General features: G+C 47.3%; 1 protein-coding gene across 2 annotated transcripts in view; it reads right to left on the bottom strand.

Moving 5' to 3' along the window:
* hars (histidyl-tRNA synthetase) overlaps positions 1–12857 on the bottom strand; it is a 48830-nt gene extending 35973 nt beyond the window's left edge. Inside the window, exon 1 of one of the 2 annotated variants that reach the window (XM_059990446.1) lies at positions 12700–12857. In XM_059990446.1, coding sequence (XP_059846429.1) covers positions 12700–12768 — 69 coding nt within the window. In that variant the 5' untranslated portion in view covers positions 12769–12857. The remainder of the gene's footprint in view (positions 1–12699) is intronic. The other variant, XM_059990445.1, reaches the window with a different exon arrangement.
* Between the last annotated feature and the right edge of the window lie 891 nt (positions 12858–13748).

Raw genomic sequence — 13748 nt, 5'->3', positions numbered from 1 at the left:
TAATATTACATCAATATTTTTACACAATGAATTTTTACACAATTAACACCAGGTAATATTGAATGGCATCTCAAATAGGAAGTATATTATGACAGGAGAGGACAATCAATTTTCATTCACAACTACATGCTGGTTTTAAAATAATGATTGACATTTTTTTTGCCCAAAGCCCTTATTCATTATTAGTAAGACTATAAAACATAAACGCAGAATTAGCTAATTTGATTCGAGTCTGCTCTGCCATTCCATCATGGTTGATTTATTAGCCCTCTCAATCCCATTCTCCTGCCTTCTCCTCATAACCTTTGACACTCTTACTAATCAAGAACCTGTCAACCTCTACTTTAAATATAGTGGATTCCAGTTAACTGAGTCATCCACCTATTTGGGACAATTCTTAACGAACAAGAATTTATCAATAAAATAGCTAGAATTCCATTCATTTATTTGCGATACTATATCACTGAAATGGTACAGGAGACTGTTGCCAAACAGTTTCTATCATGTGCGCTTGTGTGGCCATTATTAGGCACTAAACTGTAAGAGCATACAGCTTTTAAATAGCAACAGTGTTTTGATTTAAAAAAAACAGTTAAATTGTAACTGATAATTGGCAAGAAATGGTTCGCTTACTGTGGTTTCAAACATCCAGGCTTTGAAATGCTAGGATGGGACTGAAAATGAAGATTTGGAGCATGCAATCATCCAATGCATTGTATGAAGGTAACCCACAATCTGCATGAGGTGTCTGCATTCATTTTGTTCATTTACAGTCAAAAGATCACAGCAGTGTACACTGGATGAGTTCCTCCTTTTAATAACAATTAGAAACTAATACTGTATATAGTTTTATAGGTACGCTACAGTACAATAAAATTAGTGTTATGTTCTAATTTGTTCAGTATTTCATTTATTTACACTTTTTTTACTCAGTTAAACAACAGTATGAATTTTTTTTAATACCATTTTACCATTTCTATGAAACTCAAGCTAATTGGGGCAGCCACTCAATTGGACCAATATGTTTCAAGTAACTGGAATCCACTATATACCCAATTACTTGGCCTCTACAGCCATCTTAGGCACCCCACACAGGTTGGGTTTTCTGCTTCCCCTTCACTAATACATGACTATCAGATTTTGTTTCATCAACACACACATTTCTGGCAAGCTCTTCCAACCCTGAACAGTCTACAGATCCTTTGTTTACTTCCAAAAGGAAATGCAGAACAAAGCTTGTACTTTACGACCAGAAATTCCCAATTTTCTTCAAGCAACAGGATATAATCCTTTTTATCTGATTGTACAATGTGCACAATCCCAAAGATACCCATAAACATATTACAAGTCCAAAATAACCATCAGTCTAACCAATCTCCAAGTAAAAATTTAATCAGTCAAAATCAACCACAGTATTTTAAAACTGCCTTTAATCTAATAACATTATTTCTAAATTACTAAAGTACACACCTGTTACAGTTCATAGGATGTAAATGTTTACATTGGCAAACTTAACATTTCTACTCAGAAACTAATAGTTTAAAGGTTCAAGTAGACTCCAAACTGGCCATAATATTCAGGGACTTGGGCTATATTATTTTTGAGTGACTGCATGTTTTACTGCTATTGTGATTATATGTGCTGTATGTGACTGTTGGGATTCTGTTTTGCACTTTGGCCGTGGAGGAACATTGTCTGGCTGTACCCATGTGCATGGTTAAATGAGAATTAAACATGAACTTGAAACGTACTGGGATTCTGAAACAATAAAAGTATAAAACCCAATTAACAGAAATTAATACAGTAAACCTCCCATAATCCAGCACCCTCAGGGCCCTGGTGTTGCTGCAATTCCACATTATTGCATATAGTAGTAGAGAGCAGTCCAGTCACTTGAGTTGTGTATAACGTTCTCCTAAGGGGTTGTCTATTGCTGGGTCCTTCAGGTGGCCGATCTGGAGTCCTCATAACCGGGGTGCCAGAGTGGATTTCCTTATGTAAAGGGAGTTTCTTCTTTTTTCTTTGTTACTGTGTATGTAATCAAAAGGGCTTCTTTGTTGCGAGAGAGTGCTGGAAGCTTGTTGGGAAAGGGCTTCTTTGTTTTGTTAAAAGCAGGAATGCTCCTTTGTTGCGAGAGAGTGCGGGAAGCTTGTTTGGGTTAAAATTTACTGATAACGAGAATTGTATTCCTTTGTAAACCAAATGGGGATTAATGTTCTTTCTTCTGAGTCTGTAAGCTTTTGTTGACGGGCTTTTGGGCAGATCGGCCCGAGGGGGTTGAGAGAGAGGACGCAATGCTGTAAGCTGGGCGAGGAATGGACCCCAAGCGGGTGTCTAAGGCCAGGAGGTACTCCGAGGAGGGGGGATGAAGCTAGATGTGCTTGGTTGACCACTCGGAGGGTCCTGAGCTGCGATTCGAGGAGTTCGGAGGGGATTGAATGGTGGCCAGAAGACTTCAGTAATTGAGCTCCAACGGTTGTGCACGAAGTGGTTTGGACTTTGATAAGTTTGGCGCCTTTTCTTTATTTTTTTCTCTTCATATATACTGTATCGTTATTAATCACTTAGTTATAGTAACCTTTATAAATTGTACTCATTTAATCGCTTATGGTGTACTGTCTGTTTTTGGGCGAGGTGGGGACATCACACAGCATCCACACCAGCTGATTACCCAGTTTGGCGGGGCTGAAGGCTGCTCCCCCTAGACGAGAACGAGCTGAGCGAGCCTGAGGCGACCCAGGGGGTTACACTTAAAGGAATACATCTGCTTGCAACTTTGTTTAATGTGAGGAGACTGTTGCACGGACATACAGTACTGAGCAAAAGACCTAGGCACTTGTAAGAAAATTCAGTAAAGTGAAGATTCCTTCAAAAATAGCGAATTGAAAAATTTCTAAATATATATAAAAAAAACTATAAAAAGAGTAGTAAACAGTTTAAAAAAAAGGTATGGTTTTTAAAACTGCATCTTAGGTACACTGTTGTGCGGTTCTGTAAGAAAATTGGCCACTAGGTTCTTCCAAGCATCTTGAAGAACTTGCCACAGTTCATCTGCAGATTTTGTGTGTCTTGCTTGCTTCTGCCACCCAGGTAATCCCGGATAGCCTCAGTGATACTGAGATCAGGGCTCTGTGGAGGCCACACCATCAGAAACCATTTCAAAAAATCTAGGGTGCCTAAGACTTACACAGAGCACTGTATCTATTGGATATATCTCATTAATAACTCAACACACTTTTAATTGTTATTTAAGAACAGCTTCTTCCTTTTCACCATCAGATTTCAAATAGATAATGTATACCATTTTTTTTCTTTTTGCACTAAATTTAACTTTTTATATACACATTTGTAATATTTAGTTTTCTTTCGTATTATTATGTATTGCATTGTACTGCTGCCACAAAATGACATATTCCAGTAACATTAAACCTGATTGTGGTTCTGATCCATGGTAGTACAATTACAATCTCAAGAGAACTAGGTGAGTTTCAGAAGTGCAAGGAAACTAAAGATCAGCAACTTTCAGGGTAGCTCAGGGAACAGAACTGGGTCAGCCACATACCAAACCTCCGTGACTTCTAAACAATAGCAGAAAGAATTTGGAGTTTTGGGTATATATTGTGTTGGAGATTGAGAATCAATGCTCTGCAAGGTAACTTCTGAGAGATTGCATTGAAACTCTTTGCTAAAATATGAATGAATGCACAGAATTTTGGCACAGGTTTGGGCAATAGTGGTTAGTGCAGTGTTACTACAGCTCAGGCTGTTGGGAGTTTGGAGTTCAATTCCAGTGTCCTCTGTAAGAAGTTTGTATGTCCTTCACATGAGCGTGTTGGTTTCCTACCAGAGTCCAAAAACGCACTGGTCAGTAGGTTAGTTGATCATTGTAAATTGTTCTGTGGTTAGGCTAGGGTTAAAAAGGTAGGTTGCTGAATGTTGCAGTTCATTGGGATGAAAGGGTCTGTCCACGTTGTTTTACTAATTAAATAATGTACACAATCAACCACAAGAATACCCAGGCTGGGGCTAAAATTACTCTGATTAGTATTAACTCAGGCCAGTCCCAGGTGGGAAGGGGAATGGAGGGATGAACACTGGCTCAGAGACTGGGGAGGGGTGGTAGGGCTGAGAGAAGAAAATAAATCAACTATGATCAAATGGTGGAGCAGACTTGATTATGGCCTTATTACTGAAAACGAGGCCACATGCAAGCCTTTGAAATATTAAAAGAACAGCTTTAGAAGCATTACTGAAAAAATGGAATTTTCCCTTCAGTTCAGTGAGGCAATTTCCCTTGACGTTGCATCAGCCAGATACAATTCCCCCTGGACTAGAGTATTTCAGATTTGATTGAGGTATTTCCTGTCATAAATATAACCTAACTGAAATATACAATGTATGAAAATAACAGGAAACATACCCCTTAATAGATATTTCTGTGGCCACACCAAGCAAGTTAATAACTTGTTTACTTTACAAATGTGGTCAAACATACACAAAGGCTCATTGGGCTGAAGTGTCTGTTTTGTATCACTAAATAAAAAAGATAGCATTCTAATAGGGCAACTCTGCAAGAAACAAGTCCTTCCAAGCACAGCAGTAGGACCAACCTTAATTATCCATCCATAACACCAAAAGACAAAGAAGCAGCAGCAGACTGTTCAACCCATTGAGTTTGCTAACAATTCCATCATGGCTGATTTATTATCCCTCTCAACCCAATTCTTCTGCCTTCATCCTAACTAATCAAGGGCCTATCAACCTCTGCTTTAAATACACCATATTGTGGCGACCCATTTCTTGGCACATCCGAACCGGCTCACAATTAGCCAGCGTTCCAGCTAAGGGAGATAGCCTATGAGGGTTTGTGAGTACGTGTCTTTCGAAGCATCTGCGTCCACAGGGGGCAGGTTGAGGGAGGCTTAAAAGCAAGGCTGTGTAGTTCGAATAAAGTTATCTTTGACTGCAGTTTACCGACTCCGTGTCGTTATTTTAGCGCTGCGTGTAGCACACCGCTACAATTGGTGACCCCGACGGTCCAAACGATTTTTGGACCAGAGATGACCGATGCCGCCTCTGTTCATGTGGTTTCGTTGAAACTGCCTGGTTTCTGGACGCCGCGACCTCACCTATGGTTCCAGCAAGCAGAAGCCCAATTCCACGTTCGGCAGATAACCTCAGTGGACACCCATTACTACTATGTGGCCACGCTCCCAGCAGCAGACCAGCCCAGACCCGGCCATAGAGCCCGCTAACCCCAGAGACAGGGGTGGGGAGCCCAACGAACAATGGTGCTTCTACCACCAGCGGTGGCGCGCAGAAGCCCGCTGTTGTCGCCCGCCCATCGGGATAGCCTCCTGTATGAGTGGGACAAGTGGTCAGGACGCCGCTTTTTGGTTGACACCGGTGCCGAGATCAGCGTCTTACCTCCGACGAGTTACGACACCCACAGCAGGGCACCGGGTCTCCCCCTGAGGGCCGTGAACGGCAGCACAGTAAGGACCTATGGCACCCATCAGGTGCAGCTACAGTTCGGCTCCAGCCAGTTCACGTGGGACTTCACACTGGCCGCCGTAGCCCAACTGCTTCTGGGTGCGGATTTTTTGTGGGCTCACAGCCTACTGGTCGACCTGCCCAGGAAGAGACTAGTCCACGCCGAGACCTTTCAGACGTTCTCCCTGGGTGCAGCCCAGTTGCAAGCCCCTCACCTCAGCTCCATCACGCTGTCCGACAACGACTTCACCAGGGTCCTGGTGGATTTCCCTTCGGTTCTGGCACCGCAGTTCACAGCGGCCATGCCCCGACACAGCGTACAGCACCACATCCCGACCCAGGGACCACCCCTCCACCCCCACGCTCGGCAGCTTCCCCGGACAAGCTCCGACTGGCAAAGGAGGAGTTCAAGAGGATGGAGGCATGGAGGCATCTGGCAGTCCGACACCCATGGGCCTCCCCCCACACATGGTGCCCAAAGCGACAGGGGGCTGGAGACCGTGCGGCAACTACCGCAGGCTGAACAAGGCTACCACACCAGACCGCTACCCTGTGCCACACATTCAGGACTTTGCAGCAAACCTGCACGGCGCACGGATCTTCTCCAAGGTAGACCTCGTCCGAGGGTACCATCAAATCCCGATGCATCCGGTCGACGTCCCCAAAACGGCTCTCATCACCCCGTTTGGCCTTTTCGAGTTCCTCCGCATGCCGTTCGGCCTGAAGAATGCCGCACAGACGTTCCAGCGGTTAATGGACGTGGTGGGCCGCGACCTGGACTTCGCATTCATCAATTTGGACGACATCCTCATAGCCAGCAGCAGTCGTCAGGAGCATCTGTCCCACCTCCGTCAACTCTATGCCCGACTGAGTGAGTACGGTCTAACGATCAACCCGGCCAAATGCCAGTTTGGGCTCGACACCATTGACTTCCTGGGCCACAGGATTACTAAAGACAGGGCATCCCCTCTGCCCGCTAAGGTAGATGCGGTCCACCATTTCCCCCGACCCACCACGATCAAAGGCCTTCAGGAATTCGTAGGTATGGTCTATTTCTACCACCGCTTCCTCCCTTCAGCTGCCCGGATCATGCGCCCCCTGTTCGCCCTGATGTCGGGTCCAGGCAAGGACATTACCTGGGACGAGGAGTCCACCGCCGCTTTCATTCAAACGAAGGAAGCCTTGGCGAATGCCGCGATGCTAGTGCACCCCAGAATGGACGTCCCTACCACCCTCACAGTGGACGCATCAAACACGGCAGTCGGTGGGGTACTGGAGCAATTCATCGCAGGTCGCTGGCAACCCCTAGCGTTTTTCAGCAAACACCTGCGGCCACCTGAGCTCAAGTACAGTGCTTTTGACCGGGAACTGTTGGCGCTCTACCTGGCAATCCGGCATTTCAGGTACTTCCTAGAAGGTCAGCCCTTCACTGGGTTCACGGACCACAAACCGCTTACCTTTGCGTTTACGAAAGCGTCCGACCCCTGGTTGTCCCGCCAGCAGCGCCATCTGTCCTACATCTCTGAATACACGACGGATGTCCGGCACGTCTTGGGAAAGGACAATGTCGTGGCGGATGCGCTCTCTTGCCCTACCATTCATGCCCTTTCCCAAGGGGTAGGCTTTGAGGCGCTGGCAGAGGCACAGCAGGCAGACGAGGAGATCCCTAGTTACAGAACCGCAGTCTCCGGTTTGCAGCTCCAGGACCTCCCCGTAGGCCCAGGTGAGAGGGCCCTACTCTGATGTCGCCACCGGCCAGCCCCGTCCCGTTGTCCCCGCACCTTGGCGGTGACGCATTTTCGACTCCATTCATAACTTGGCACACCCCTCCATCAGGACAACTGTCCGGATGGTTTCCAGCAGGTTCGTTTGGCACGGACTCCGCAAACAGGTCAGTGAATGGGCCAAAACGTGCATGCACTGCCAGACGGCCAAGGTGCAGTGGCACACCAAAGTTCTGCCGCAGCAGTTCCATCCCACCCACCGGTGTTTCGACCACATTCACGTGGATATCGTGGGCCCCCTGCCAGTGCGGCACCTCCTCACTATCGTGGACCGGTTCACAAGATGGCCAGAGGCGGTCCCGCTCACCGACACCACCTCCAAATCTTGCGCCCGGGCACTGATCGCCACCTGGGTGTCCCGCTTCAGTGTACCGGCCCACATTACCTCCGACAGAGGCGCCCAGTTCACCTCCAGCCTGTGGTCTGCTATGGCCAGCCTTTTGGGGACTCAGCTGCACCACACCACTGCCTACCACCCACAGTCGAACGGGCTAGTGGAGCGTTTTCACCGTCACCTGAAGTCGGCCCTCATGGCCCACCTGCGAGGAGCTAACTGGGCGGACGAGCTTCCCTGGGTCCTACTCGGCATCCGCACGGCACCCAAAGACGATCTGCACGCCTCGTCGGCCGAGTTGGTGTACGGCGCACCCCTGGTCGTCCCCGGGGAGTTCATACCAGCCCCAAGGGGGCAAGAGGAAGAGCCCGCAGCAGTCCTGGGCAGACTACGCGAGAAGCTCGGTAACCTGGCCCCCATACCCACTTCGCAGCACGGGCAGCACCTGACCTGCGTACCCAAAGACCTGCAGAACTGTAAGTTTGTGTTTGTACGAAGGGGCGGGCATTGGCCACCACTGCAACGGCCCTACGAGGGGCTGTTTATGGTGCTCCGGAACAACGGGTCCACATTTGTGCTGGACGTTGGGGGGAGAGAGGAGGTTTTCATGGTGGACCGACTCAAACTGGCCCATGTGGACTTGGCGCAACCGGTTGAGTTTCCGGCACCGTGGCGCAGAGGCCGACCTCCCAAACAGGTTCCGGCCCAGACTGTGGACATTGGGGGGTGTATCGCCAGTTCTGGGGGGGGGGGGGATGTGGCGACCCCATTTCCTGGCACATCCGAACCGGCTCACAATTAGCCAGCGTTCCGGCTAAGGGAGATAGCCTACGGGGGTTTGTGAGTACGTGTCTTTTGGAGCATCTGCGCCCACGGGGGGGCAGGTTGAGGGAGGCTTAAAAGCAAGGCTGTGTAGTTCGAATAAAGTTATCTTTGACTGCAGTTTACCGACTCCGTGTCGTTATTTTAGCGCTGCGTGTAGCACACCGCTACAATATGACTTAGCTTCCACAGCATTCTGTGGCAATGAATTCCACAGATTCACTACTCTAAGATTAAAGAAATTCCTCCTCATTTCTATTCTCAATGAACATCCCTCTATTCTGAGGCTGTTTCCTCTGGTTCTAGACTCCCTCACTATAGGGAACATCCTCTCAACATTCACTTTATCGAGGCTCTTCAATATTTGATGGGTTTCAATAAGGCTCCTCCTCATTCTTCTGAACTCCAGGGAGTACAGGCCCAGGGACATCAAAAAGGTCGGCACTCTATTGGGGATCAAGTGGAACAGCTTTAGAAGCATGACTGAAAAAATGGAATTTTCCCTTCAGTTCAGTGAGGCAACTCACTTGACATTGCATCAGCCAGATACAATTCCCACTGGGCTAGAGTACTTCAGATTTGGCTGCGGAATTTTCTGTCAGATATAACCTGACTGAAATGTACAAAGTATGAAAGTAATAGGAAACCTATCCCTTAACAGAGGTTTAACAGACTAGAATATCTGTGGGTCTGATTCACTGGTGAGGCCAACAGTGAGAGGGTTGCTTGGCCTCAGTAGTGAGGCATACCAGGCCTCATTCATGCCCCGGGGGTCGCCTGTTGCAGCTGTTGAGGTAGGAAATGCTGGAGCTGGGCGAGTGCAGCTAAGTTGTGTACTGGCCCCTCTTGTCAGAGATGCCCTCCAGTGCTTAACTGCAGCTGCACTGCACGAGATGAGGAACCGTTGTGGGCTGTTCTTGCAGAGACGTGGCTCCAGAACATTCACGCCCATCAATCAAACAGGACATGCCACTTGGGGACTTTGGCTATATTGTTATTTTATTCGTATGTTTGTCTATTGTAAAAATACATGCCCAATACACACTGTGTGTGGCTGTTGGTACAGTGTGCTTTGCACCTTGGAGCCAGATGAACACTGTTTCGTTTACCTGTATTCATGTGTATGGGTGAATGACATTTCACAAACTGTACTGCTCTGTTCTATTAGTATAATTGGAGATGATGGACTTGCCATGGCACCGCACCATGGAAACCAAGGCCTGACTGGAATAGACAACTTCAGGCACAATAATGACAGATTTCAATGAAAAGGAGATGTTCACATGTCAGAGGCAATCAAAGGGTATTGACCATGACCTATTGATCTTGTTGTGGATTGTCAAGAGGTGATAACACAATATCAGCATATTGATGAAGATACTGTACCTTATCTCTAAACATCTGTAGAAAGGACATATAACGCACACAAAACGCTGGAGGAACTCCAGCAGGTCAGGCAGCATATAAGAAAGGAAATGAACTCATTCTGTTTTGAGCCAAGACCCTTCAACAGGACAAATTGATCTAAGTATTATAACTGAGAACACAGAACAGTACACCACAGGAACAGTCCCTGGGGCCCACAATGTTGTGCCGAAACAGCTAAAAAGCAAATCGAAAAATCCCTGGAAAAAAACTAGTCCCTCCTACCTACACAATGTCCATTTCCCTCATCCTTCTCATATTCGTGTGCCTATCTAAACGTCTCTTAAAAGCCTTGAATGTGTTTGCCTCTGCCACTATACCAGGCAGTGCATTCCAGGTATCCACCACTCTGAGTAAAGAAAACTTACCCTCACGTCCCTTTGAACCTAACCCCCTCACCTTCAATGCATGCTCTCTGGTAGTAGACATCTCTACCCTGGAAAAAAGATACTCCCTGTCTACTCTACCTATGCCTCTCATAATCTTTAAAACCCCTATCAGATCTCCTCTCAGCACTCACTGCTCCAGAGTAAAAGAAAACCCACCCAAGTTTCTGCAGCCTGCGTCCTGATAAACCTGTTTTGCACCCTCTCCAAAGCCTCAAACTTGATTGTGAATGAATGTGCAGAGAAAATCCAACCACTAAGCAGGAGAAATGGAAAACAAGGGCTCATTGGAATGGGATCGGGGAGGGCAAATGACATCAGATGAGGGCGAGTGTGGTAAATAGAGTGCATACTACAGCTAGTGGACATTGGGTTGTAAAGGTTAGGTCTCACCGCTAGATAATCAGAGGAAAAAAATACAGAAAATGCTGAAAGTATTCAGACAGGTCGGGGAGGGAAAGAATGTTTTCATGTGCTTCCTTACTTACCATATTCCAGCACTCCCAAATTATAACTCTTCACCCCACCAACTATTTATACCTTTACCAACTCTGCTCCATGTCTCCCAATTTCTCCCCCTTCCCGCTTCTAGCACCCACTGTCCCTGTCATACCCCTTTCACCACCTGAATCTTCAGCCTATCATCCAACCTATCGTTACTGTCCTGCTTCAGACCCCACTACCTTGATCCTCTTTATACCAGCCATCTCCCCCTCTTAGTCCTAATGCTAGGTCTCAACCTGAAAAACATTGACATTAGATATAAAAAATTATTTTCCTCCACAGATACTGTTCCATGCACTGAGTTCATCCAGCAGCTGCTGTTTCAGGGTCCAGCACTTCCCAGAATGGAAGCAACAGCCTCTGTTCATGTGCATGTGTTTCAGTTTCATTTAGTAACCTCCAACCCCTCCCTTCCATTACCGTTTAATTTAGTGATCAACCCTCTCCCTTCCCGCTAGTTTCATTTAGTAACCAAACCCTCTCCCTTCCCTGTTAGTTTCATTTAGTGACCAAACCCTCTCCCTTCCCTGTTAGTTTCATTTAGTGACCAATCCCTCTCCCTTCCCTGTTAGTTTCATTTAGTAACCAAACCCTCTCCCTTCCCTATTAGTTTCATTTAGTGACCAATCCCTCTCCCTTCCCTGTTAGTTTCATTTAGTGACCAATCCCTCTCCCTTCCCTGTTAGTTTCATTTAGTAACCAAACCCTCTCCCTTCCCTATTAGTTTCATTTAGTGACCAAACCCTCTCCCTTCCCTATTAGTTTCATTTAGTAACCAAACCCTCTCCCTTCCCTGTTAGTTTCATTTAGTAACCAAACCCTCTCCCTTCCCTGTTAGTTTCATTTAGTGACCAAACCCTCTCCCTTCCCTGTTAGTTTCATTTAGTGACCAATCCCTCTCCCTTCCCGCTAGTTTCATTTAGTAACCAAACCCTCTCCCTTCCCTGTTAGTTTCATTTAATGATCAACCCTCTCCTGGAGCTTCTGCCTGGCTTGCTGCATTCCACCAGCATTGTGTGTGTGTGTTGCTCACAGATAAGCCTTTCATTCCCGGAATCATTCCCGTGAACCTCCTCTGAACCCTCTCAAATCACAGGACAGCCTTTAAGGGGCCGAAGACTGCTCACAATACTGCAAGTGCTGTCACACCTATTCCCTACCAAGCCTCAACATTAATTCCTTGCTTTTACATTCCAGTTCTCTCAAAACGAATGCTAATATTGCACTACCACCCTCACCACCGACTCAACCTGCAAGTTAAGCTGTAGGGAATCCTGCACAAGTCCACTGCTTCATTACTTCTACCAAAGCGCATGACCATACATTTTCCTGCACTGTATTCCACCTGCCGCTATTTTGCCCATTCTCCCCATCGAAGTCCTTCAACAGACTCCCTGCTTCAAGGCTGCCCGCCCTTCCACCTGTCTTTGGGTCATCCGCAAACCTGGCCAACAAAGCCATCAATTCCATCATCCAAATCATTTACACAGAAGCATAGAAAAACCTACAGCATAATACAGGCCCTTCAGCCCACAATGTTGTGCCGTATACTTACTTTAGAAATTACCTCAGGTTACCCATAGCCCTCTAATTTTCTAAGCTCCATGTACTTATTCAGGAGTCTCTTGGTCCCAACACAGATCCCTGTGGAACACCACTAGTCACCGGCAGCCAAACAGAAACGGCTCCCGTTGTTCCCACTCTTCACCTCCTGATAGTCAGCCAATCTTCTGTATTAGTTTCATTTTATGACCACTAGTCCCCTCCCTTCCCCATTCATTTGCAGGCGAGCCTTGGGTATGGGATCGGTGCAACTGCAGCAGCCCTGTAACACACCCAGTTCCGACCGGGGATGCATCTCTGCGGCAGGCCGACGACAGCTGCCCGGTACTCGAGGCCTACGGCACTGGCACTTTTCCAGCCACCCCCCTGACCCTGCCGGATGACCGACCTGGTTTCCCGGGCTGTTCTCTTGCTGCTTCACCAGTTCCACTGGATCGCATTCGCCCCGCTTCGCCATCGCAACCGGATCAGAAGTGGAAGGAGAACCGGACGATACGCATGGTTCAAGTCTCCTGCCGCCTCTTCGGGGATGGCTCGTCACCTCATTCGTTCCAATTCACGTCCATCAAAGGGACCCTCCCCTCCCCTCTCCCCCTATTGGCAGTCGCAGCATTGTCCGCGCCGGCACCCTCTCCGGCGGCACCTCGCCACCTCATTCGTTCCACTCATTGTCAATCACCGGGGTCTCGTCCCATCTTGACAACGGTATTACTTTCACCGCCCCCGACGGTTTTTCTGGCCACTTCTTTCGCTCCAGTCCATGTCCATCATGTGGGATCGTCTACCCCTTGCACCACCTCCGGCAGAATTTTTCGCTACTTCATTTATTCAAATTGACGTCCATCACCAGAGCCGTGCTCCTATTGGTGCCAGCTCCACCTTCCGTACGTCACGGCATAATCCACGTCTATCTTTCTGTTCTCATTGGTTGAAGGGCACCTTGCTCCCACCCAGGATGGTGCCTGCCCCGGGCCGCTCGCTGATGTCAGTTGAGCCACTCTTGCATCAGCATTTAATTTCTGTCAATCACAGTGTCCTGCCCATCGGTGCGGGCGAAAATGCTGCAGAGGGGGCGCAGTTGAAAACCGCATTTACTCTATTTTAAATGTTGCGCCTCTTTTAAGGAATAAAATTTTATTTTGTACGTGTGCCTGAAACAACAATAAAGCCGTTAAGTACAATTTAGAATAAATAAAATAATTATTCTTCCCCCTTCCTTTCCGGTTCTGATGAAGGGTGTCGGCTCGAAATGTCGACTGTTCATTCATTTCCATAGATGCTGCCTGACCTGCTGACTTCCTCCAGCATTTTGTGTGTGTTGCTCTGGATTTCCAGCATCTGCAGAATCTCTTGTGTTAATAAAACAAAGTGTATAGGGTGTGTGGGATCCACTAGATGAGACAATGGATGTTTCTTACAATTTCCCCTGAGAAAGTC

Source organism: Hypanus sabinus, chromosome 15 (genome assembly GCF_030144855.1).
Source record: "Hypanus sabinus isolate sHypSab1 chromosome 15, sHypSab1.hap1, whole genome shotgun sequence".
In the NCBI taxonomy this organism is placed as follows: domain Eukaryota; kingdom Metazoa; phylum Chordata; class Chondrichthyes; order Myliobatiformes; family Dasyatidae; genus Hypanus; species Hypanus sabinus.
The sequence above is the reverse complement of the archived record's forward strand: the minus strand, read 5'-3'. Positions and strand labels throughout refer to the sequence as shown.